The sequence below is a fragment of the Mytilus californianus genome, unplaced genomic scaffold, assembly GCF_021869535.1.
Source record: "Mytilus californianus isolate M0D057914Y unplaced genomic scaffold, xbMytCali1.0.p SCAF_1, whole genome shotgun sequence".
NCBI lineage: Eukaryota > Metazoa > Mollusca > Bivalvia > Mytilida > Mytilidae > Mytilus > Mytilus californianus.
The window spans coordinates 137,868,835-137,891,211 of NW_026262581.1; the positions used below are offsets into that span (position 1 = coordinate 137,868,835).

Here is a 22,377-nt window from a genome sequence, read left to right on the forward strand (position 1 = left end):
GGTCTCAGGATGGAAGTGTGACCAGAGGTTTTCCTTGAAAGTATCCGAGTCGGTGTCAGATGTTTCCTGTCCTGGTAGATGGTTCCAGTCTCGGATTGTTCTCATGTAGAAGCTGAATTCGTATTCGGCGGTGTTGCATTGTGGCTGCATGATGCTGACTGTGTGGCTATGACGTGTTTTACTGTTGTTGACGAGGTAGTATTTGGGAATTTTGGTGGCTACTTGGTGGTACAGTATTTTCTGAAATAATATTAAGCGATTTGCTGTTCTTCTCGTTTCAAGGGTAGGCCAGTTCAAAGATTGTATAATTGCGGTCATAGAGCCAGGTTGGTAGTTGTAGTTCTTGGTTACAAATCTTGCCGCCCTGTGTTGTACCATTTCTATACATTTGATGTCCTTCTTTCAATAGGGGGCCCATATTGAGCTACTGTATTCCAGATGTGGTCTTACCAGAGCAATGTAAGCGTGTTGTTTAATTTCTTGAGGGCATCTATATAAATTTCTTCTTACAAAATTCAGTTGTTGTGAAGCTTTGTTAATTTTTGAGGTAATGTGATGGTTCCATTTGAGCTTGCTGTCTAGCTCCACCCCTAGGTATGAGTTAATATTATGTTTAAAATAGAAGTGCAGTCTTAATCTTTACACACATAATAAAGAAACATAGCTGATTATTTCCTTGCTCACAATTTTTTGTAAGAATTATTTTTTCATGGTAAAAGTTAATCCCTTTACTTTACAAAAAAACATGCTTTAGGGTCGGTCTTTTCACCACCGAACACTGCCGAACACCACCAAACACCCAAAAAACCCACGTACAAATGTACCCTTAAGAAAAACAGTAATGTCGCACAAAAAACAATAAAATCGATTAAATTACGTAAAATTTAACCCTTTTCTTGTGTTTTTCACATTTTTATGTGCAATTGTGATTTTAAAGTTTGAGAATCAAAATTAAAAAAAAAAACGCTTCCGGATCCAGCAATATTTTTTCCGGATTTACATTGTCTGTCTTCCATTGTATCATGTGTATATTATCTTATAGTCTTTTAAGTTTACTTTTCAATTATTAGAAATAAATTGTTCAAATAAGTTAAAACATTTTATTTAATGTGAAATTATCACAATAATTCTATTTAAAAAAATGCAAGACATAAAATTGTACTGTTCTGACAACAGCCCTGCAAGTCTTCTTTTTGGTGCTCTTGTTATCATTTCTTATTAATTTGTGTATATAATATGTATAAACATATTCATCAACGTTCAGAAGCTAAGTCAAATATATGAATAAAGATGAAAACAATAATTTAAGTGTGGTAGATGGTATTTTAATGTATTTGGTGGTGTTCTATGATTTTTTTCATTTTGGCCACCATACATGTATGCCCAAAATGTGCACCAGAATTAAGTTATCTTGTTTGGTAACCTCCATTGACAGAATGGTTACATGGGTTACACATATGTACACTTCTCCTCTGCAATGGATTACTATATACATGTATATATATATATATATATATATATATAGGTAAGTCTTTCTTTACTGCAATGTTAATCTGTTTTTCAAAAAAGTTTATCTGTTTTCTAATATCCCATTTCCTCCCACTACTGTTAATGCCACATTCACCTACTGCAAAAACCTTATTAGCATTCAACATCTATTTCAAATCTGAAATCCAATTGTTTAGGGTTGAACAGTATGAAATTGTCGACTTAACCGTTTGTTTGTTGTCTGTTTTCAGGATGAGACAATTGCAAGCCCATATTTATATTGTACCAGACTGATAGGGCAGAGCTGAATACAAATAGATGTACATAAAATTGACTTCTTCATCATTTGTTTGTTGTCTGTTTTCAGGATGAGGCAACCTAATATTTATATTGTACCAGACTGTGATAGGACAGAGCTAACTACAGATAGTTATAATTCTATATTGAACTATGTAAGGGACGAGACATGTTCTAAAGGTAATAATCTAATCACTGATTTTGTCTGACATCTAATTTATAAAATGTTAAATTATAGGATATTCCCGGATAAAATTCAAAATAGCATAGTCATGACATGCATGAATCATAATTATTTAACTATGGTTATTGAGAAAAAAGCATAAAAAATCCGAATATTTGCTGGGATAAACTTCATGAAGATGATTCTGGATTTTTCACATAAAATGTCGGGATAGACATGATCATGATGATAGAAAGGTACAAAAAAAAAATGTATGTATGTACATGTATATTAAATCATTAAAAAAAATATTTGTAACATATGTAAAATAAGGAGATGTGGTATGATTGCAAATGAGACAACAATCCACCAGAAAAAAAAGAAGTGGATGCAACTTAAGGTTACCGTTATTATAATCCTCACTGATCAGCCACACTCACACAGTATACATTTGTAGTAAGATATAAAAGGAACTGACATACATGCCAAAATGTAAACCATTCAAACAAGAAAAACCAAAGGCCTATGGTTTATGATAAACATCATGAAACAATAAACTACAAAAACAAATATGACAGACATCAACCAGCTCACTGTATTACAGGCTCCTGACATAGAACAGGCTCTTACAAAAGTTTACGGACTGTATAAACAACATCATGGTAAAAATTATGAAGTGATATTCTGTTATGATTTCTACGGTTATTTTCAAACCAAATCTTTGTATCTCTGAAAGGATTTAGTATAAGTTTTAAAAAATAAGGAGATGAGGTATGATTGCCAATGAGACAACTATCCACCAAAGTTCAAATAAAGTGGATGTAAGCAATTAAAGGCAATTTGTGGAAACAAAATTCCTGAAAGTTTTTTTTAAATATTTCATTTACTTATACAAATCCTTTTTGTAACAAAGCATATTGTATCAATTGTTGTACACCAATGGCTTTTCCTGCATTCAGAATGCATGTACACCTTTTAGCATTTTATGCCCTATGCGAATGAAAAGTTTCAGGGATAGCCCTTATTTTAATACAGTATTATCTGTATTAGTATTCTGTGTTATCATACATGTATCAACAGTATCTGATACTAATATTCTGTGTTATCATACATGTATCAACAGTATCTGATACTAATATTCTGTGTTATCATACATGTATCAACAGTATCTGATACTAATATTCTGTGTTATCATACATGTATCAACAATATCTGATACTAATATTCTGTGTTATCATACATGTATCAACAGTATCTGATACTAATATTCTGTGTTATCATACATGTATCAACAGTATCTGATACTAATATTCTGTGTTATCATACATGTATCAACAGTATCTCATACTAATATTCTGTGTTATCATACATGACATGTATCAACAGTATCTGATACTAATATTCTGTGTTATCATACATGTATCAACAGTATCTGATACTAATATTCTGTGTTATCATACATGTATCAACAGTATCTGATACTAATATTCTGTGTTATCATACATGTATCAACAGTATCTGATACTAATATTCTGTGTTATCATACATGTATCAACAGTATCTGATACTAATATTCTGTGTTATCATACATGTATCAACAGTATCTGATACTAATATTCTGTGTTATCATACATGTATCAACAGTATCTCATACTAATATTCTGTGTTATCATACATGACATGTATCAACAGTATCTGATACTAATATTCTGTGTTATCATACATGTATCAACAGTATCTCATACTAATATTCTGTGTTATCATACATGTATCAACAGTATCTGATACTAATATTCTGTGTTATCATACATGTATCAACAGTATCTCAGACTAATATTCTGTGTTATCATACATGTATCAACAGTATCTCATACTAAGAGTAGAGAATGGAAATGGGGAATGTGTCAGAGACAACAACTTGACCAAAGAGCACAAAACTGTCCAAGGCTCTTCAACTGAGTTTGTTTTTTATTCTGTCTGATCAGATAGAAACTTTTACCATATATAAAAATAAGAAGATGTGGTACCATTGCCAATGAGACAACTCTCCACAGGAGACCAAAAGACAGAGAAATTTTCAACTAAAGGTCATCATATGGCCTTCAACCATGCATGCAAATGTTAAACAATTTATGTACTCTCTTTAGTTGAAAACCAAAAACCCCTACATTTAATATGAGAAAAAACATTTATTTTGCTAATAATTTTTAGGGAAATAGGTCCTAAAAGGGGACATTGCAGAGATTATTCAAAAATTTAATCTAGTGAAACTTCTCTAAACCGGTCCCTTTGAATACCGGTTCTCCCCCATACAGGCCAAATCAAGAAGTCTGGGCCAATTTGCATTCAATTAAATGGTCATGTAACCTTATAAAACCGGCCACCCGTTTAAACATGATACCGGTTGGTATTTTTGTATTTAATCAAAATCAATAAAATTTAACCTCATAAAACCAGCCTTGTCATCTGAAATCACTAATCCGTACATATAATTTTTATGTAAACAAAAGATAATCCGGTCCATCAGGACACCTGCATGCTGACTGGTTACTGTTCACCTGTCAATTTTGTTTCAATACCCAATCTAATTGTTTTGACAGCTAAAATTTAATACACATGCTATTCAAAAGTTGTAATTTATTTTTAAACAGTGTTGGATGAAAATTTTAGTAGAACATTTTGATAATTTATTAATGAAATAGCATTGAATTATGGTATATTTATTTATTATTCCTGCAAAAATAAAATAAGATGAAATAGAGGTTGTACATGTAGCTGTATTTTATGATACATATAATATACAAAAATAAAATTCTTAAAGGAAAACATATATTTTGATTAAGGTAAAGTACATTTTCAAATATACTTAAACACACATATTAAAGGGAAGTTACTCTTGGTGATTCAATTTTCAACTAACCGGCCACCCCCGTAAACCAGCCGTTTTCAGTGGTCCGACATTAGGCCGGTTTTGAGGAGTTTCACTGTACTTAAACTGCACAATAATGAATTTTGTATTATATCTATTAATGTACATGTCTAAGGTAAAATTTGAACCCTTTACAAGAAGTAAAATAAAACTTGACAAAATCACTGGATATATTTATTTGAATTGATTACAGAACCTGTAATTATATGCTGTGATAAAATAAAAGATGAGCAACATTACACCTTACCAGAGTTTGTAATGACCATGTGTCGTAAACATGGGATCCTGAAGAATGATAGAGTAACACTATTGTCATCCATGGATCAGATGGTGGCTGTACAGCTTTGTTTGGCAGAGAAAAATAAACAGGTTTGTAAATCATTGAAGATTATAATATGGTGTAACATTATAAAGTTTTTTATCAACATGATCAATATATCAGTAAAACTAAGAAACTGAGAATGCTTGTCATACTAAGAAATTTTTTTATGCTTGATTTCATGCATTTTTTTATTTCGATAGCTTTTAATTTTTTTTAATAATATACAAAACACACACACTTTTCACCTTAAAATCTTCTTTTTTTTATCAAAATTCATTACATTTTGAAGCATACATCAAGATTTAAAATATCTGATGTTTTTGGAAGTTTGACTACAGAAAAGACATATGTATGAAGTCATTCTGGTATGTCAACTACTCACAGAATTTTCTATTTAACACAATATTTATCACAATAGAAATAAGTTTAAAAACTGTTGATAATTGGATATCGCTTACTTTTAACTTGTTATTTAAGTTAGATAGTAATAATAACCTCATCACATATTATATTGAAATTAAATAACTTGAATTGATGTCAAGCAATATCCAATTGCCACTACTTATGAAACCTATTAATATCTGGAATATATATGCATATAGTTCGGGTATAAGTAAATTAATTTTAAAACATTTTGACAATAAAATTTTCCATGTTTTAGTTTTTTGTTGAATTTTAAGAATCATTTTAAACATTGGGTAAGAGTAATCATTAGCACTTGCTCTAAAGGCTTGAGATTAATGTTTGTTAAAAATAACAGCGGAGGAGTTGCACAAAACAACAATTTACTAAACCACAAAGAATTATATAAATTTTTATTTCGGTTGGATTGATGGTGTTAAAGATATGTAAATATGTTTTCACATCTAAAAGATCCTGCTATTATTCATTTATTTATTTTTTATTAGCAAAAAAAGAAAAAAAAAAGGTTGACCTGTTTATTCCACTTTTTTGTCTCTCATTAAAAAAATAGGGCTTATTCCAAAAATAGTGTAAATATCAAAATATTTATCAAAAAACATACTGAAACATTCCTAGTGTATTGTTAAACCACTATTAAACAAAGGTCCAGAATTTTATTGGCAATCAAAATATTGACAATGTTGGAACATGAATATGATAAATTGTACCTTATTTTCAGGATATTGGCGACTATGATGTAGAATCCAGTACAGCAATACACCAGTGTAACAATCTGATCAAACAGAAATTATCAACATGTACACTAGATATAAAGTTAACACAGACAGTAGACGATTGGCTAGAACAGGCCTATACACAGTTCATTAGCAACTGTAACCAAGTAGACATGTGTGATATATTACAACTGTTAGTGTCAGGGTTTGACAAGAATGAAAGAATGAAAAATGATCTCCTGTCTACAGATTTTATTGTGCTGGGTCTTCCATCACATCAAATACAGGTACAGTTTAGTCTTGCCTGCATTAGATATGGCCGAATGTAAGACATAGTGCTGCTTCTTCACCATCCTGGAGAGGGCACAAACTTTTTGTATAAAACTATATTTCAAAATATAGAAGCCTAAGATCCATTTACTTTTTATGTATTATGTAAACAAATTTCTTATGTTTTGTTATTTCTGTTGACATAAATCATTTTCATGCTCACAGACTGCTTAAAAACAAACTGTACAATTGTTTATCAGGTGGTTCTTTTCTGAAAGTTATAATGGGTGTTAGGACAATTATATTTGGTAAATTATGTATATAGAAACATTGCAAGGCCTACATGTCAATCCGACAGATTTTATCCTACCTCATTTGTTAGATCAGTGACAAAAGTTAGGTTTTTTTGTAGTAACGTCTGTTTCTCAGATATTATAAGCAATATGACAACTCTGTTTGGTGTATTTTCAAATATACCACTATCATTGAATATGATTACACTTTTCTGAACTGTTAATAAGGTCATATTGTAAATAAAATGTTGCTACAGCATATTTTGTGTGTTTTACATTAAAGTATGCATTCATTCAGTCAAGTGGTCACTGTACAGCCTCAACAATGAGCAAAACATATGGACTGGTATTGTAAGCTATTTTAAATATGACTGCATATGAAGTGTGAAGTGCTTTTATTTTGCATTCTTCGTCTCCTTTTGTAAATACATACATGTAGTATATTTACTCTATTTCAGAAATATATGCTGAAGTTTTTGTGCAATGGAAGAACTATAAATAAGATAACAATGGAGACATCTTTAGAAAATAACAGTAATATAAGAGTTTTGTCTGTGTCATCATCATTAGACGAGATACAACTCAATTCATCTCAGGAATTCACTGCCAGTAGAAATGCTTCTTTAACAGAGGTAAGATACAGCTTAATACTACTCAGTACACAATGAGGGATAAAAAATTTCTCAGAATAATCTCTATATGGGGAATCACTGGAATGAGAGATTCCTTATCACTTGTTTCAAGGATCAATTCAATAATTGCTGGAAACTGTGTATTAATTTTCATCTAGTTATGTATAAAAGTTTTCATATGTATTTCCAAAGTACTATTGAAAACAAATAGTTTTGGTTTTATTTAAAAATAAAAATCAAGTATGATGATCATGATTATATAAATGCTCTTTCCCAAGTTTTTTTTCACATTTCACAGGAATCACATTGTTAGTCTGTCTATCTGTTACTCTTACAAACTCTTACTAAACAGCTTGATTGGTATTGATGAAACTTGGCACAATTGTAGAACACAACCTGAGAATATGCATGATGAACTGTAATCCAGGTCCTACATGTCAAAGGGGAGATAATCAATCTTTTTTGCTTCTATTTTTCAATACGTGGTAATTGTCTGTTGTAAGTGCATCTTATCATAAATGGCTGTACAGATATTTGAAACTTAACACTACCTGTGAATTTGGATAATGAAATAAAAATACAGTTCAACATACTAAAGGGGAGATAATCCAATTTTGCATGGCAGAGGTATTGTTTTTGTAAGTTCACTCCCAGCTCTAATTTTAATCACCTGTCTGAGGGATGTCTGGATGTGAGATGCAACAAGTAATGGGAGAAAGAATTAATGAAGTTCTGTTTTAATTTTGTATATTTATATATATATCTTTTTACAGTCGTATGTGAGGATGGTTCTCCAGTCTTATTTAGAATTATTGGTGAACACTAGATCTGAGTTAGCTCTAGCTCGAGTTCTGAATGTCCCTAACAGAGAACTTACACATGAAGCATTTACAGAGCTTAAACGAGAGGCAAAGATGAAAAATATGACAATGTATCAGGTATATCAACTTCTATGTAATTATCTTGGACAACTCTTTTCGATCAGTCAACGAATGTCAGTAGAAAGAATTTCATTCCTTTGAAGCACAATTATTAAAACCCCACACATAGAACCTTAAATCTCAGAAACCCGTGATGGCATCATCACTATGTTTATCTTAATGATATTTACCCTTTACAACAATCTTACACAAGGCCACATCTTTCAATACAATTTTCGTCAGTGACCTTTATCTTTGTTAAGTATTCAACATTTATGTACAAAAATTATATTACACATTAAACAAGAATATTCACAAAACAATGGTTAAATGTATAATGTCATATACCATCAACATAATAATCAAATATTGAATGCAATGACACTTCAGTCTCTTGCACAAGTATATTATCCTTTATATTATCTCATGCATCTTATACCACACAAATATTCATACAGGTAAGTTATATAATGTTTTTAAGTGTATTTAAATAGTCTGATAAGATCAAAATTAATGTTTATATTTTTAAGTGAATTCCTTCGTTTGAAGATACAATATCATATATATATATTACAAGAAATTGACAATGACCATGTGAGCTTATGCCATCACTTGGCGTCCGTCGTCGTAAACTATTTCAAAAATCTTCTCCTCTGAAACTACTGGGCCAAATACCTTCAAACTTTAACTGAATATTCCTTAGTGTATCTTGTTTATAAATTGTATCCAAAGTTTTGATCCATCAACAAACATGGCCGCCATGGCTGAAAATAGAACATAGGGGTCAAATGCAGTTTTTGGCTTCTATCTCAAAAACTAAAGCATTTAGAGCAAATCTGAGAGAGATAAAAATGTTCAATAGGTCATGATCTATCAGTCCTGAAATTTTAAGAAGCATCGAACAACCCATTGTTGGGTTGCTGCCACTAAATTGGTAATTTTAAGGAAATTTTGCAGTTTTTGGTTATTATCTTGATTATTATTGAAGATAAAGATAAACTGTAAACAGCAAAAATGTTCGGCAAAGTAAGATCTACAAAAAAGTTAATATGACCAAAATTGTCAATTGACCCCTTTAGGAGTTATTGCCCTTTACACAATTTGTTCATCATGTTTGCTAACATTTAAAAATCTTCTCCTCTGAAACTACTGGGCCTAATACTTCTAAACTTTAACTGAATGTTCCTTAGGGTAACCGGTATATAAATTGTATCCGAAGTTTTGATCCATTAACAAACATGGCCGCCATGGCTAAAAATAGAACATAGGGGTCAAATGCAGTTTTTGGCTTATCTCAAAAACTATAGCAGTTAGAGCAAAAGTGACATGGAGTTAAAGTGATGAAAAAGTCAAAATCTATCTGCTTTGAAATTTTCAGACCAATTGGACCACCTATTGTAGGGTTACTGTCCAAAATAGCTTATTTTTATGAAATTTTACTGTTTTTGGTTATTATCTTAAATATTATAATAGATAGATAGAAAGTGTAAATGGTAAAAATATTTAGCTAAATAGGATCTACAAATAAGTCAAATGATCAAAATAGTCAATTGACTCCTTAAGGAGTTATTGCCCTTAAAAAGTTTTTTTTTTTACATTTTTTGTGAGTCTAATTACTTTTTCAAAAATTTTCTTCTCTGAAACTTCTTGGCCAAATACTGAATGTTCCTTAGGGTATCTAGTTTATAGATTGTATTCTTGGATTTGATGCATTCAAAAATATGGCGGCAGTTTAAAAATAGAACATAGGGGTCAAATGAAGTTTTTGGCTTTCATCTCAAAAACTAAGGGGCCTCGGTGACCAAGTGGTCTAAGTAGTTCTACTACTGTAATCACTAGCCGGTCAACACTGAGTTTGTGAGTCGAACCCTGCTCGTGCTGGTGCACTTGACTCCAATCTTAATTGACTAGGATTGTCAGTTTTCTATCAAAGGTTGGTGGTTTTCTCCGGGCACTCCGCCTTCCTCCACCGTTAAAAACTGGCCACCACAAAATAGCCCAAAAGTGGTGCTTAAAAGTGGCATTAAAACACCAACAATCAATCTCAAAAACTAAAGCAGTAAGAGCAAAACTGACATAGATGAAAGTGTTAAACAGGTTTAGATCTACCTGTCAAGTAATCTTCAGACCATTAGGACAACTTATTGTTCGGTTACTGTCTAGAAATAGTTAATTTTTAGGAACTTTTACAGTTTTGGGTTATGTATTATCTTTAATATTATTAAAGAAAGAGAGAAAGTGTAAATGACAAAATTGTTCAGCAAAGTAAGATCTACAAATAAGTCAAATGCCTGAAACGGAAATTACAGGTGAGCGATATCAGGCTCTCATGAGCCTCTTGTTTACATATAGCTCCATAGTTTTAATAGATTCACATAATTAAAAACACTCATGCACTCATTCATGAAAACTGAAACAAGACCATGAAGATAACGTTATGTATTAATTTAAAATCTCATTTAAATTGTACATATTGTTATTTGATTGTTTGCATGTAGCATCTCCTGAAATGACATTATTTCATCTTGCATTTCTGTCTGTTGATCAACAAATACAAATACAAATGATTTATTACATTATAACCTGTAGTTAACTAGACACAACAACAAAACAAAAAAGCAATGAAGGAGATGAAAAAAGTTTGTAATATGGGATGTTTTATATAAGTTAACGTAGGAATTATAATTTATCCTATTGTAACTTGTATGTATGTATGTTTTTGTGATTGACTTTTGTAGACGGCAGTATCATATATATTGAAGATAAGATTAGGAGGTAAAGGCTATGCCCCTGACCCTAGTCATCCATTGTTACAGTTTGTCAAAGGGTTGGGAGAATTTGTTGATCTGATGCATAAGTTACAGAATGTTATTGAAGAGGAATCAAATACAAGGTTAGATATAATGTTTAATTTAGGATAGGAAAGGTCAAATACAAGGTTAGATATAATGTTTAATTTAGGATAGGATAGGTCAAATACAAGGTTAGATATAATGTTTAATTTAGGATAGGATAGGTCAAATACAAGGTTAGATATAATGTTTAATTTAGGATAGGAAAGGTCAAATACATGGTTAGATATAAAGTTTAATTTAGGATAGGATAGGTCAAATACAAGGTTAGATATAATGTTTAATTTAGGATAGGAAAGGTTCAAATACAAGGTTAGATATAATGTTTAATTTAGGATAGGAAAGGTCAAATACAGGGTTGGATATAATGTTTAATTTAGGATAGGAAAGGTTCAAATACAAGGTTAGATATAATGTTTAATTTAGGATAGGAAAGGTCAAATACAAGGCTAGATATAATGTTTAATTTAGGATAGGATAGGTCAAATACAAGGTTAGATATAATGTTTAATTTAGGAAAGGAAAGGTCAAATACAAGGTTAGATATAATGTTTAATTTAGGATAGGAAAGGTCAAATACAAGGCTAGATATAATGTTCAATTTAGGATAGGATAGGTCAAATACAAGCATTGACAAGGCTAGATATAATGTTTAATTTAGGATAGGAAAGGTCAAATACAAGGCTAGATATAATGTTCAATTTAGGATAGGAAAGGTCAAATACAAGGCTAGATATAATGTTTAATTTAGGATAGGAAAGGTCAAATACAAGGTTAGATATAGTGTTTAATTTAGGATAGGAAAGGTCAAATACAAGGTTAGATATACTGTTTAATTTAGGATAGGAAAGGTCAAATACAAGGCTAGATATAATGTTCAATTAAGGATAGGAAAGGTCAAATACAAGGCTAGATATAATGTTCAATTTAGGATAGGATAGGTAAAATACAAGGTTAGATATAATGTTTAAATACAAGGCTAGATATAATGTTTAATTTAGGATAGGAAAGGTCAAATACAAGGTTAGATATAATGTTTAATTTAGGATAGGATAGGTCAAATACAAGGTTAGATATAATGTTTAATTTAGGATAGGATAGGTCAAATACAAGGCTAGATATAATGTTTAATTTAGGATAGGATAGGGCAAATACAAGGTGAGATTATAATGTTTAATTTAGGATAGGATAGGTCAAATACAAGGTTAGATTATAATGTTTAATTTAGGATAGGATAGGTCAAATACAAGGCTAGATATAATGTTTAATTTAGGATAGGATAGGTCAAATACAAGGCTAGATATAATGTTTAATTTAGGATAGGAAAGGTCAAATACAAGGCTAGATATAATGTTTAATTTAGGATAGGATAGGTCAAATACAAGGTTAGATATAATGTTTAATTTAGGATAGGATAGGTCAAATACAAGGCTAGATATAATGTTTAATTTAGGATAGGATAGGGCAAATACAAGGTTAGATTATTATGTTTAATTTAGGATGGGATAGGTCAAATACAAGGTTAGATTATTATGTTTAATTTAGGATAGGAAAGGTCAAATACAAGGCTAGAAATAATGATTAATATAGGACAGGAAAGGTCAAATATGAGGCTGGATATAATGTTTAATTTAGGATAGGAAAGGTCAAATACAAGGTTAGATATAATGTTTAATTTAGGATAGGATAGGTCAAATACAAGGCTAGATATAATGTACAATTAAGGATAGGATAGGTCAAATACAAGGTTAGATATAATGTTTAATTTAGGATAGGAAAGGTCAAATACAAGGTTAGATATAATGTTAAATTTAGGATAGGATAGGTCAAATACAAGGTTAGATATAATGTTTAATTTAGGATAGGAAAGGTCAAATACAAGGCTAGATATAATGTTTAATTTAGGATAGGAAAGGTCAAATACAAGGCTAGATATAATGTTCAATTTAGGATAGGAAAGGTCAAATACAAGGCTAGATATAATGTTTAATTTAGGATAGGAAAGGTCAAATACAAGGTTAGATATAGTGTTTAATTTAGGATAGGAAAGGTCAAATACAAGGTTAGATATACTGTTTAATTTAGGATAGGAAAGGTCAAATACAAGGCTAGATATAATGTTCAATTAAGGATAGGAAAGGTCAAATACAAGGCTAGATATAATGTTCAATTTAGGATAGGATAGGTAAAATACAAGGTTAGATATAATGTTTAAATACAAGGCTAGATATAATGTTTAATTTAGGATAGGAAAGGTCAAATACAAGGTTAGATATAATGTTTAATTTAGGATAGGATAGGTCAAATACAAGGTTAGATATAATGTTTAATTTAGGATAGGATAGGTCAAATACAAGGCTAGATATAATGTTTAATTTAGGATAGGATAGGGCAAATACAAGGTGAGATTATAATGTTTAATTTAGGATAGGATAGGTCAAATACAAGGTTAGATTATAATGTTTAATTTAGGATAGGATAGGTCAAATACAAGGCTAGATATAATGTTTAATTTAGGATAGGATAGGTCAAATACAAGGCTAGATATAATGTTTAATTTAGGATAGGAAAGGTCAAATACAAGGCTAGATATAATGTTTAATTTAGGATAGGATAGGTCAAATACAAGGTTAGATATAATGTTTAATTTAGGATAGGATAGGTCAAATACAAGGCTAGATATAATGTTTAATTTAGGATAGGATAGGGCAAATACAAGGTTAGATTATTATGTTTAATTTAGGATAGGATAGGTCAAATACAAGGTTAGATTATTATGTTTAATTTAGGATAGGAAAGGTCAAATACAGGGCTAGAAATAATGATTAATATAGGACAGGAAAGGTCAAATATGAGGCTGGATATAATGTTTAATTTAGGATAGGAAAGGTCAAATACAAGGTTAGATATAATGTTTAATTTAGGATAGGATAGGTCAAATACAAGGCTAGATATAATGTACAATTAAGGATAGGATAGGTCAAATACAAGGTTAGATATAATGTTTAATTTAGGATAGGAAAGGTCAAATACAAGGTTAGATATAATGTTAAATTTAGGATAGGATAGGTCAAATACAAGGTTAGATATAATGTTTAAGATCAAATACAAGGTTAGATTATAATGTTTAATTTAAGGTAGGATAGGTCAAATACAAGGTTTTATATTGCAACTAGTTGTGTTTATTTCCTAAATATAGTAACATATCTATATTTTGTCCAATGTCTACCCACAATCAGGGGTTCATTTAGGGATGAAAACCTCGCCCTTCCCCAGTTTCTCAGCCTCATACCAAAAAGTTTATATTTTTCTGACATTGACCAATATTGTATATAAATATAATGTTTAATTTACGGTAAGATAGGTCAATTTTTGGAAAAAAGGTACATCAAATTTGAAGTTTGGGAAAAATGTGTAATCACATATTTACAGAATTTTCTGTTGAATTAAAAGTACTTTTTCCCATTTATATAATAACAATTTATGATCTTAAAAGCTATTTTGAATGCACAGTTATTTTGATGGAATATTCTCTATAGTAGCCCAACAGCATTCTGGTTAAACAATGTGTTCCTTCAGTGTGATGCCATATGCCATAGTCACATTTTTGATATTTTATTACAATACAAAATAAGAATTTTGCAAACAGGGAAACCCCATTTTCACTGTTTGATCTGTATATTATGAAATGTAATTAGTTGTTGATGGTGGTCGAAACTTATCTTTAATAGTGAATGTTTTTTTCTCTTAACCTCATCTCACTCTCTACAGGTCAGCTTGTCGTAAAGTTGTTAATATCATAAAGAAAGAACTGCTGAGATCAACAGATACTAAGTTACGACAAAGTAGTATAGAGACCGTCAGTGAAAGTTTACAACAACAGATTAAAATGGTTATTGACCAGACAGAGAGGAACAAGATGTCTAGTCCAGATAAAGTAAGAATATACATAAGATCCACAGACCAGAACACATATTGCCCCTCTACTATTGTAGACGAAGCATAGAAGTGAAACCTATTATAGAATGATAGATATTTAATTTGGCATTAAAATCCAGAAATACAAAACAAATACCAGTCAATGTTGTTGAACATGATAACCATGTTAAACAGCAGATTGACATAATAAAAAAACCTATGAAAGATATAAATGTTTCTTAACAAAAATGAAATTAAAAGCTAAATTAACAATTTAAGCACTGAAACAAAATTATTTTGAGAAAGTATAATGCAAAAAAAAAAAATCTGGCAATACATAGTGTATGAAAAGTTACCTAGTATCGAGAGTAAGTCTGAAATTTGGACCTGGCAGACTATACTCTTCTCAAAAGATTATAGGGCAAATGTTAGGAACTTGGACAGTCAGAATGGCACTGTTAACATTCCAAACAACAACCTAGATACTCCAATCCTACCATTGGGACATCCTTAAAAATATTGGCAGCAATTCCCCTGCACAAAGCAATAATGATATCTCCCCTTCCCATTCTCCCTAGGGTATGAATAGATGTGTAAAAAGAGTTTATTATACTGTAGTATTAGAAACAAATCTTTGATTTTGAACAGGACCTGGAGTTCTATCAATGCAACTTAAGGATGTACTTAGGTGAAATTTAAAAAATCTAGAATTTGAAATTGATACTATAAGTCAGAAGAGCATTAGTTAAGAAACAAAATAAGCTAAAAATATTGATAGCTTATGGAGCGCCTTTTCGAGATATTTAATTTTAAAAAATGGCGGGAAAAGGCTGACTCGGACTTTTACCTTATATTTGTATTGGTATTATTTGGGTCTCAAATCGAAAGAAAAGAAATCCAGAATCTGCTTAAATTTTGGCTAATGACGTTATGAGCTATTGAATTCTTATACGAAAAGAAAAAATGTTATGGGGCAAAATATTTTACCCTGTATCGTAGGAAAAAAACCAAGGAGTCTGAACATCTGACAAAAATTCCTAAACCTGAACTAAGTACATCCTTATTTACTTTTACATTAAAGTATTCTTCAGTAGATCTCAGCTGTCTGAGTGTCACAGCCTCAAGAGCTATCTATGGGAGAAACAACTTTTTTTTTAATGTAAACCCTCCCCCTTTTTTTGGATGCTCTCTGGTTGCTGACAGATTGGCAGGCTCTTTTCAGCTGAATTGAAGTACAACTTGATTCAAAATGTACAAAACAATACAAAGTAATTCTTAACTTTACTACTTTGAAGGAGCAGTTGAGAATAAAAAATTGTGTTTCTTCATGATCAAATCATAATTATGATGAGCATGTGTGTCAATCTTGAAGTCTGAATTAGAAGACAATGAAATCGTCGTTGCAAACATGTGTCGAGTACAATGTAAACAAGAAGCAATAAAGTGCAAAAACTAAACGTAATATTATAACTTCAAACTCCCTAGTAATATCTAATAGTAAAAGATTTAAGAATACCAGTGCAGCACTCAAAGTACACTTTTTTTAATTGCCAGCTGAACCGGCCAGAAATTGTATTGACCAGGCTAGTACATAATGAAAACACTGCTTATATTGCCATGCTTAGTTATTGATGTAGTTAGACTATTTGAGGAAAATAATGAATACACCAGGTGAAATCAGTTTTATCTTCAGTCTGTCAGTAACGTAAGTTTAGGAGAGAAGACATTGACATTGTTGAATTACAGAATATTTCTTTATTATTTTCAGTCTGTCAGTAATGGTGGAAGTCTGTTGGGAAGGAAAACATTGACAGCTTTACGTTACATAACAGACAAGATACTAACACAACAGGACCAGTGTCAGTCAATTGATTATTTGTGTGACGGTTTCTCTAGTCAGAAAACACCCATTAGATTTCCTTCACTGTTATCACAATTCAGGTTTGTATACTATTTGACACCTGTTCCAAAATTTATAAGGGGGGATTGGAGGTGCTCAAGTAAATTGAATATGGGTTGTTTCCATAGAATTTTGTAAGAATTATAAATAAAACAAAAATTAACAGGAACTGATATCTGTCATTTGACCTCCAGATTGGAATAAAAGCTTGTACTTTTTTTTTAACATGAGTTAAGCTCATATTTATGGATATATTATCAAATGAGAAAATAAATGATCATTTTGAATTTATTGATAGATCTCCTGATGAAGAAAATGGTGATGATGCTGAAGAGAATTCTGACCTCAGTTTATCACTCTCAGAAAGATTATTGAAAAGACAATCTGGGGTATGCATACAGTATTTTTTTATATAAAAATAAGGAGGTGCAGTCTCTTTAATCATTCTGTGAACATTCAGTATAAATCTAGACTATTAATAATTGTTTTGACTAGGTATGGTGAAACAATCAACCAACATCAATCAACATCAGTTTATTCTGTTCACACAATGATAATCTTGATGAAAAGACATGTATGAACACAGTCAAAATGGCATGGCAACTCATTACATGTAGACACACCTTTTGTTATTAAACACATGAATATACTACACTGACATATTGTTTAGAGTAATTTTTGTTGAGTCTGCGACAAAAGTCATGGAAGTGAGACATACCGATTCTATATTCCTTTACCAGCATTGTCAACATTTAGGTTTAGTCTGTGATTCAAGACTTTTTTTCAGAATCAAAAACATTGTAAAACCCAAATAGAATTTTATGAAACTTGGATAGAAGCTTTTTCATGATCATAAGACCATGTCCAAAGCAACATTTTGAAAAACAAAATTGGCAGAAGCTTTTTCATGATCAAGAAAAGTCTGAAGCAAAATATTGAGAATTTTTTTTCCATCTATTCATTATCGTTTCCATGACATTACAATTTTTAGACATGATAACTTAGTACAACTTCATGGATTGTTATGAAACTTGGACAGAAACTAATCCTCAAGTTCAAGAAATAGAATCTAAAGAAAAAGTTTGATTTTGTTTTTAATCCTGTATTTTACTGACATGAACTCACTTTCTACAGTCAACATTAAATTTACAATTTTACACTTACAGCAGCTATTGCAGGCCAGACCCCGAGTTCAGCAAAACCCTTGACAAATTTTTATTTTCATAATGATGCGACGGATTTGGCAACTTTTGAGCATTTCTAAATTTTGAAACTGAGCATCCTTATCAAATTTAACCCCTGATTTGACAAAGGACATGATAAAAGGAAAACATCTAGAAATTGGTGATATTTGAACAGACTAAAAAAATCTGTTAACATTAGAAAATGGAGATTTTAATGAAAAAGGTGTGTATTTACTTTTGCAAAGGATTCTTATTTTTTCTGCATAATAATTAATATATGTTTTGACTTATTCCTTTTGAAAACAGGTTTCCTTGGAGACAACAAGATCATACCAAGCCTCCTATGACTGGGCTTTACCAGCCCATCATGTAGGTTTACCAAACAAAGATGACATCTGTCCAACAAATAGTCCAGTTGTAGTCCTACCAAGGTATTTAATTTCACTATTGTTTTATACACACAACAGCACTGCATGTATAAGGTAGTTATGGTCAACATCAAACATAATCGTTATTAAATCAACTGTTTAATATATATGCTAAATTAGAGTTTTTACCAAAATTTCATGGTTCACTAAACATGGAAATGTTATAGTGCAAGCAGGCATTAGAAGGGCATGAAAAAAGCATTTAAATTGTTTATACAAAATTGAAGATATGGGAATATCGTAAAAACTTGTCTAAGTTAAATTGATTCCTCTAAAAATTTATCTACCAATGAAGACGAACTGTTAATCAAATGGTTGGTAAATGTTGGCAAATTAAAATAATTGATAAAGCAGTAGAAGTTAAAGAAACTTGTAACAAAGGTCAACTGCTTTATCTATACAACAAGCTAAAATATAAACCTTTTTACACATAATTAATTAGAATCTCTTGATATTTTTCAGTAAAACTTTGGCTCATCCTGCTTCAGCATCTAAGGCAGGCTTAGCAAAGAAGATTTTAGAATCCATCTGTGATCAGGAAAATATACAGAAATTACAAATTACAAAGACTTTTGGTGAAACATGTAAATCCAAGTCTGTAGATGTGGTATCTAGTCAAACAACAATGGAACTCTCTAGTCAGACATCTGATGAAACAAAGGGAAATGTAGAGAAAGGGGGAAAGAAACGAAAAAACAATGAATCAAATGCTCCAGCAAAGAAAAAGTCCAAAACAGAAACAAAGTCTTGTCGAAGAAAGTTACTACCACAGGTGAAAGGTCAACAACAGTTGTCTACATTTTTCCGGGTGTAATTATTCCAATAATATTACCAGAATTTAAAATATCAGTTTTTTAAAGTTTTAATGCCATATTTGTTTTAGATTTGATATTAATTATTTACAAGATATTCAAGCATAACTAGTCTTTCTGTGTATTAATTATTTGTAAAAAAATTTTGTATATGTAAATGTGTAAATTACTTATTTATTTTTTAAAGTTTGAAACAAATGCATATTATTTTTAGACAAACGTGTCTGATATAGTAAATCTAATGAGCTTATATTCTGTTTCATATATTTCAATTCAAATTGAACATTGTAGATTCCAGTGTAGTCTACATCTAGATATATCATAAGAACACCAGTCTATTGGGACGACTATACATTGATATCTTAATTTCATTAGATTTTTTCGGATTATACCCCCTGATTTCTGATCATGATATACTTTTGCGGTTCTTATTTCATTTCATCCATCTGAATGATTTTTTGTTTATCTTTGCCATGACATGGACTCTGTCATATCTGCACTGTACAGTACTAATTTGTATCAGCTTCTCCTCAACCCTGAATCAGAATTACATAAACTTTCTCAGAATTTTGAATTGAAAGCAATCTTATTATTGTAAATGATATTATAGATAAAAAAAGGTTGTGTTGCTCATGATGTAATTTTAACTGAAAAATAAATAAAACAGGATAACTGAAATCAATTAAATGAAGAAATCAATGCCAAAAGAGTAGTCTGCCAACTAAAAGTTATTTAATTCTTTACACAGCACTGTCAATATAAAAATAAACAAATTTATGTGGAATGGTTTGCTTATAAAATTAGAATCATTATCTAAAACATTACAAGAGACTTATACAAGATGTTTTTGATAATGATTCTAATTTTATAAGCAAACCATTCCCCATAAATTTGTATATTGACAGTGCTGTGTAAAGAATTGAACCAACAATCAGGTCTAGTAAATGGTTGTGTGTACTTAAGAATATATGTCATATCAAAACAATTTATATGAATCTTTTTCGAAATATTTGAAAGAAAATAAACTGGAAACTTTAAGTTGGAAATTCCTGAAACATATTCTTATTCTGAACAATTTTTTTGGTTTACTTTGGATAAAATGGACATGGACTTCGTCAAATCTGTGCACCATAGTACATATTTGTTTCTGCTCCTCCTAACCCCTTATGTAATTTAATGGCACTTTATCAGAATCTATACCATATAATGCAATTGTGCACCTCCTATTTAGTTTTTTGGTTTGAATGATTTTTTGGGGAAGTTTCCCTTAGCTTAGTAAATCTTTGTTATTGCTTTATTTTTGGGGTACCCGTTTTGTATCTGGAACTCCTACAAAACCCCTTCTTACAATTAGTTGAAAATTTCTCATAATTTTTCTTTACCATAAAATGCTTTCCTTCCACCTCTGATTTTGGGTTTTCATTACCTAAGCATGAACTTTGCCATTACTGTAAATTCAGAAATTATTACGAGGTTTTTATTAATGGAAATAATGTGACTGGGTGAGTACCTCAATAATAAGAACTCGCATTCTGATAACCGAAATATAGACCTGTATAAGGTTTTTTTCGAAATCACAATTACCAAACTCGCATTTTTGTCCATTCTTGAAAAATCGCAACAATGAATGCACGCAATAATTTCTGAATTTACAGTACTTTATTTGGGGTACTTATTTTGTATCTGCAAATTCTCCTTAACCTCATATTTTTTTTTCAAACTTTCTCACAATCCTAACCATCAGAATCACTTTTTGTGTTTCCTTCATCAAATCATGTGTGCACACTACAGTACTAATTTATACCCCTTCTCGTAAACCCTGAATTAGATGGTTTTCTTTATGTTCACCCTTCGTGTCTATAAAATGATTTTCTCACAGTTCTTCTTAATGAAAATAAGTTATTAAATGTTATTTAGTTATGTGTTAGAAATAAATATTATGACCCCCATTCATACTAAAAAAATAATATCTAATTTCATTTTGATGAAGTTCTTGTCTGAAATGTTGATTGATAATGTGCAGCTTATAATGACATTTTTTTAGTCTACAAGGGACTGTATTTGTAAACTTATTGAGTTTTTATTTATATTTTATTTAATGTCATTCATTGTATTTCTGTGACTGACAAACATTTATTCAATTATTGTAGTTCATATTTTTGTAGGTAAATCGTATGGTTGTATTTATTTTGTATATATAAATGTAAATGTGAATTATGTTTTAATAATCTTATTTAAATAACTTATTGTATTATGATTATATATGTGTGGTAATCAATAAAAGTGCAATATTTATGTTAGTTTATTATTGTTGCATCCCAGCCACCAATGTCACAGATTTGCCATTGGACATAAAGCAAACAACAATAAATAAACCAATGTCACAAAATGCAAGACATATTGGGGAAACTACTTTGACAAAAACCTAAACTTCTTGTGTATAACTTTATAATTGAGAAAGAAAAAAAGAATTGAAAAATAAAATTGAGAATGGAAATGGGGAATATGTCAAAGAAACAACAACCCGACCAAAGAGCAGACAATAGCCGAAGGCCACCAATGGGTCTTCAATGCAGCGAGAAAATCCCGCACCCGGAGGTGGTCCTCAGCTGGCCCCTAAATAAAATTGTGTGCTAGTTCAGTGAAAATGGACGTCACACTAAACTCCAAAACATATAAATGAACTAAAATTAAAAAACATACAAGTTGAAGACTAACAAAGGCCAGAGGCTCCTGACTTGGTACAGGCGCAAAAATGCGGTGGGGTTAAACATGTTTTGTGAGATCTCAACTCTCCCCCTATACCTCTAGTCAATGTAGAAAGAAGAAACAC

At 30.8% G+C, this 22,377-nt stretch overlaps 1 protein-coding gene and 1 long non-coding RNA gene across 2 annotated transcripts; both read left to right on the forward strand.

Annotated features, from left to right (window-relative positions):
* The first annotated feature begins 1,819 nt into the window (after positions 1 to 1,819).
* LOC127736517 (PCNA-interacting partner-like) lies at positions 1,820 to 21,718 on the forward strand. Its single transcript, XM_052247087.1, has 11 exons — positions 1,820 to 1,965; positions 5,071 to 5,246; positions 6,341 to 6,622; positions 7,357 to 7,530; positions 8,304 to 8,468; positions 11,189 to 11,343; positions 15,074 to 15,239; positions 16,989 to 17,161; positions 17,419 to 17,509; positions 18,611 to 18,735; positions 19,195 to 21,718. The coding sequence occupies exons 1-11, from the start codon at positions 1,857 to 1,859 to the stop codon at positions 19,544 to 19,546; spliced, it is 1,968 nt and encodes a 655-aa protein (XP_052103047.1). The 5' UTR covers positions 1,820 to 1,856; the 3' UTR covers positions 19,547 to 21,718.
* Positions 12,463 to 14,235, forward strand: LOC127736527 (uncharacterized). Its single transcript, XR_007998998.1, has 3 exons — positions 12,463 to 12,630; positions 13,739 to 13,829; positions 14,192 to 14,235. It is a non-coding gene; the product is annotated as an uncharacterized LOC127736527 (long non-coding RNA).
* Positions 21,719 to 22,377: the final 659 nt, after the last annotated feature.